The 5,519-nt window shown below is 36.9% G+C and overlaps 1 protein-coding gene across 3 annotated transcripts; it reads left to right on the top strand.

The window, feature by feature from the left end:
- LOC109723762 lies at positions 1,672-4,738 on the top strand. Of its 3 annotated transcripts, none has more exons than XM_020252242.1 (3): positions 1,672-2,899; positions 2,963-3,062; positions 4,671-4,738. In XM_020252242.1, exons 1-3 carry the CDS (start codon positions 2,018-2,020, stop codon positions 4,706-4,708), a joined length of 1,020 nt encoding a protein of 339 aa, XP_020107831.1. In that variant the 5' UTR covers positions 1,672-2,017; the 3' UTR covers positions 4,709-4,738. The 3 variants fall into 3 exon arrangements, with proteins under 3 accessions (XP_020107831.1, XP_020107830.1, XP_020107832.1); XM_020252241.1 differs by lacking the exon at positions 4,671-4,738 and adding an exon at positions 3,362-3,503 and having other exon boundaries at positions 1,674-2,899; XM_020252243.1 differs by lacking the exon at positions 4,671-4,738 and adding an exon at positions 3,362-3,500 and having other exon boundaries at positions 1,674-2,899; positions 2,963-3,029.

Below are 5,519 nucleotides of genomic sequence, written 5' to 3' on the forward strand. Positions count from 1 at the left end.
TGATAAAAGATTTAAATTTAAGATCAAATGTATTGATTTAACTCTATATACTGAAAAAAAAAATTCATCAGATCTGAATTATTTTATATTGTTAAATTTACAAACGTATCACATCGACTATTAAAATTGTCAATTTTAAAATCTTTTGATCACTAGTCAAATAATATTGACAAAAAATATAAATTTAATTTCTAAATATTTTAAAGTTATAGATCATATATAATAAAGCCGATTCGAATCTAAAGTTGTATCATATAGTGTATAAATTATATATATATATATATATATATTTATATATATATAATAAAATATTTATACATATTTATTAGATTATTACGAGGATAAGATCTACTTGGTCCTGGTTAGCTTCAATTTAGAAGCAGGTGGAAAAATAAAATAAAATAAATTAGAATCCGATGTTGCTAATGTATTTTGATAGGGTCCACGAATGACGAGCTCACACGTGGAGAACTAAGCGTGACGTAAAACAACGTTATTTATTATTTTTTTCTTTTACTTAAAAAATGATGAAGCAATAAAAAATAAATAAAAAAGTGCAATGGTAACGAGAACGGTGGGGCCAGCGGTATACACGTGGCGTCATCTGACTGGCGAGCACGTGGAGGCTCAAGATGCCCCTGCGGCGGTTCCGGGCTTGTTAAACCGTCGGATGAATCTGATCCGGTAAAAGTGGTCGGTTCGATTAGGATTAAAGCAGGTAAGTGTTTGACCTTGGAAAAAAGTCCCCGCAATAAAATAACATTCACATAGTTTGATGAGTGGTATAATTTATTTTATATTTAAATTTTAATGATATATTTTAAAAGTCTAATAAAAAAGAATGAGATGTTTCATAAAATTTCTACATACAAAACTATAGGTGTCTGAATAACACTTCTTCGTAGTATTAATTACTTATTCTTAAAAAGAAAAGGTCTTAATGTTAAACTTATAGCGCCATTTGCAGTTCTCTTTCTAATTTTGTCATGTTTTATTTGATACATGATATAATGCCCAATATAGAATTTTTAACTTGATTATCAATAAATGGCTTATAAACCTTTTTTAGTTAAGGCTATTCACACCAATTTTCACAATATAATAGTCCCTTTATTGTGAGCACGTACCGTGTTCATACTACAAAGAGCATTCTTTTTTTTCTTTTTTTTTTTTTAGGGAAAACACGCCCTGAGGCGATTTTATTTAATTAATCAGCGAATACAGACTGAAAAAATTCATCAAAAGAAGACCAGAAAGAAAGCTTCTTGTGTGCGAGTCCCCAAGTGGCTAAGCGATCCACGACTATCGCGTTTTTAGAAAATCTCGAATTCCATCCGAAGCTGAAGTAATTAAATTTTTCAGTAAAAGTCCATAGCTCTGTGATTCTTGTCCGAGCTTCAGGTGTTGGCGAATCTGATTGATAACTCCTGAGGTGCAAAGCTTCTTTTACAAATGTATCCTGGAGAAACTTTTCATATTTTCTACAAAGAACATGTTACCATATATATTACATACCATATATATTTACCATATATATATATATATATATATATATATTACTATTTATGTTATACTACTTTCTTATTAGGATAGTATTATTATATTACTTTCTTATTAGGATAGTATTATTTATTTTTTTGTATAACAGGATATAATCCTGTACTTCCATGTAAAGCTTTTCCTCTTTCTATATAAGAGAATGGATTTAGATGAATAAAATACAGAAAATTTCTCAAATCTCTTGTTTCATGGTATCAGAGCCCTTCTAGGGTTTTATTCTCTTTCGACGACTTTTTGCTTATCTCCTCAGAAGGCGAATTGTTCGTCCAGATCAGCACCACGTCCGAGGACGACACGATCCTGTTCTAGTGGTTAACTGGGGCTGCGATTGTCATCATCACGTCTGTGTGGCTGCGCATCATATCTCGACATACGTCTGACCAAGTTGCTAGGAGTCTCTAGCAAGCCACTTCTTCAGATTTGTCCATTCTATCTCTTCTCTTTATTTATTTAAGTTATGACATCTTCTACCAATCAATTTCCTCAACTAGATGTCAAATTATCTGGTTCTAATTACCGGGAGTGGTCGGTGTCTGTAAAACTTTTACTTGATGCCCTAGACTTAACAGATCATATTAATGACACTAGCCCTCCTGCTGATGAGAAGAAACTCAAAGAGTGGAATAATGCTGACAGACGTACTCGTGGAATTATATCCACGTCTGTAGAAATTGACATCAGAATGCAGTTGGTGAGTTTCACTACAGCTCAGCAAATGTGGGCTCATCTTCAAAAACTATATGAGCAATCTAGCCATGCTCAATCATATGCTGAATTCCAAGAGATCACATCGGCCCATCAAGGTGAACGCTCCATTCAGGAGTTCTATAGCTTTATGCAAGCACGGTGGCGCCAACTATCCATCATGGACGAATCATTATGCCAGACTTGTTTGGCTTGCACTTGTGCTACCAAACAAACGCAAATTCGTGATCAACAGCGTCTTTTTCAATTTATTATGCGTCTACGGCCAGAGTTCGAGGCCTTACGAGGCCAACTTCTTCATCGATCTCCGCTACCCACCATTGATGCTGCACTTGCAGAGCTTATTGCAGAGGAAACTCGTCTTCGAGTATTGCATTCCTCCAGTCCTTCAACACCGACTGTACTTGCTGCTCCCAATCAAGTTCCTCCTGAGCCTTTGAGTTCTACTAATTCGTTTGTTCCTCGAAAGAACAAACGCAATATCCAATGCAAATATTGCCAACTCTGGGGGCATCATATTCAAGATTGCAGGAAAAAGAAGTGGGCTGATCAACAACGACATTCTCCACGTGGTTATCCTGCTGCTGCTTCTACTTTGCAGATCGAGCATCCTTTCAATACTTCTTCTAACAACGTAGGACATCACACTGCTTCTACTCAACTCAGCTGGCCTCAACTAATGCAGCTACTTCAACAGAGCAATCTGAATAACTCGACTCCAAAAGAGCCAGAATCCAGTCCTCAGACATCATCAGCACCACCAGGTTTTGGTTCCCTTTCAACACCTAGCTTTGGAGGTAATTCTAAGAATTCCTGGGTTCTAGACTCAGGTGCTTCTTTTCATATGACTCCACATGATTCATTACTTTCTTCACCTTCCCTATTGTCTTCTCCGCTCAATATTTTTACTGCTGATGGTACACCACTTCCTGTTACTCATTATGGTACATTATCACCTACCATTGGTAATTCTGCCAAATTTTATGTGCCCTCTGTTTTACACATACCAAAACTTTCTTTAAATCTTTTATCTGTTAGCCAAATTACTGATCATGATTGTACAGTTACATTTGACTCATCTTCTTGTCGTGTTCAGGATCGTCGAACAGGGACTTTGATTGGACAGGGCCATAGGCGTGATGGCTTGTACTACATGGATCATCTGCATCTACCATCCAACCATAACTCTGTTAACGCCACCACTACTTCAACCATCTCTAGCTCTACTTTATGGCATCGTCGCTTAGGTCACCTTTCTTTCGAACATCTTAATGTTTTAGTTCGTCGTGGTGTATTAGGCAAATTTTCTGTTTCCAATAATCTTAGTTGTATGGGTTGCAAACTTGCTAAACATACTACTCAACCTTTTCCTGCTAGTAACTCTGTCTCTCATGCTGCTTTTGATTTAATTCATTCTGATGTTTGGGGTCCTGCTCCTATTTCTACACGTATTGGTAATCGATACTATGTGATCTTTGTGGATGACTATTCTCGTTTTACCTGGATATATTTTATGAACAACCGGTCTGAACTATTGCAAATATATAAAAATTTTACAGTTATGATTCAAAATCAATTTGGCACAAATATTAAAATTTTTCGTTCAGACTCTGGTGGTGAATATATCTCTTCTGAATTCAGACAAATTCTTGCAAGTCAAGGCACCTTACCTCAGCTTTCTTGCCCATATGCTCATCAACAAAATGGGGTTGCTGAAAGAAAGCATCGTCATATCATGGATACTGCTCGGTCTCTTCTTTTTGATAGTTCTGTTCCTTCACAATTTTGGGCTGATGCTGTCAATACAGCTGTTTACTTAATCAACATTATGCCTTCCAGTGTCCTTTCAGGTGTCTCTCCTAGTGAGCGGTTGTTTGCCAAGCCTCCTTCATATGATCATCTACGAGTCTTCGGTTGCACTTGCCTTGTTTTGCTACCTCCTCACGAACGAAATAAACTGTCTCCTAAATCTGCTATTTGTATCTTTCTAGGGTATAGTCTTGAGCATAAAGGGTATCGTTGCTATGATCCTAACACGAGACGTCTTCGGATTTCTCGTGATGTGATTTTCTTTGAGCATCTTCTCTATTATGCCCAACCCACACCAGCCACTGCATCTTCTTCATCTGCCCCTATCGATCTCTCCTTTTTTGCATGATTCTTTTCCAGGACATTTCTCTTTCCCTGAGGACTTTATCTCTCCTAATACCTCTCCTGTAGATGAAAGTGAAGTTCATGCCTCTCATGATGGTCCTTCTGTCAAAGCTCCAACCGACGATCCTCCGACATCCGTGCGTTGCTATCCCCTTCGAGAGCGCCAGCCCAAAAGGTTCTTTGGTTGTGTTACCTCACATTCTCTTTCTCCCCATTTCCATTCTTTTCTTGCTACCATCCATACTCACCAGGAACCACGAACATACCGCCAAGCTGCTACCATTCCTGAGTGGCAAGATGCTATGTCTGACGAACTTAAAACATTCATTTAATTAGATTTATGCACTAATTAAAGAAAAGAAAAAGAAAAATTATTTAAGGGCTATTTGGATGCGCGGATCGCGAACGTTAATCAAAACTTAGTGAGCTAAATGAATTTGTTTTTGACTTTGCGCTCTCGCAGAGTGAAATCGAGATTGTTCATCATATCAAAACTTGCGATAATCTCCTGTCACATTCATTCAAAGGCGGGGGTCGCGAACGTACGTTAATCAAAACTTAGTGAGCTAAATGAATTTGTTTTCGACTTTGGGCCCTCCCAGAGTGAAATCGAGATTGTCGTCATATCAAAACTTGCGATAATCTCCTTTCACATTCATTCAATGACGGGGATCGCGAACCTGCGTTGATCAAAACTTAGCGAGCTAAATGAATTTATTTTTGAGTTTGCGCCCTCGCAGAGTGAAATCGAGATTGCTCATCATATCAAAACTTGCGATAATCTCCTTTCACATTCGTTCAAAGACGCAAATCGCAGTGTAATTTTTTGACCACCAACATAAATTCAAAATTTTCTTTTTAAAGCTTAAACTTGTATACAAAGAGAAATTAACATGTAAAATCACTTAGGTACGTAATTGCGTATTGAAAGTAACCAAATTATATGTGTTTTAATAGCCAGAAACAGCTAAGATATACTGATAACGATGGCAATTGCCTTATATTGATGTAATTTTTATATTAAAAAAAAAAATTAAAGCCCTTCGTACTCATAAGTTGTTTTCGATAATGGAGTTTTCGAATTGATGATTAATATCGTT

This window comes from Ananas comosus, linkage group 18 (genome assembly GCF_001540865.1).
Source record: "Ananas comosus cultivar F153 linkage group 18, ASM154086v1, whole genome shotgun sequence".
NCBI lineage: Eukaryota > Viridiplantae > Streptophyta > Magnoliopsida > Poales > Bromeliaceae > Ananas > Ananas comosus.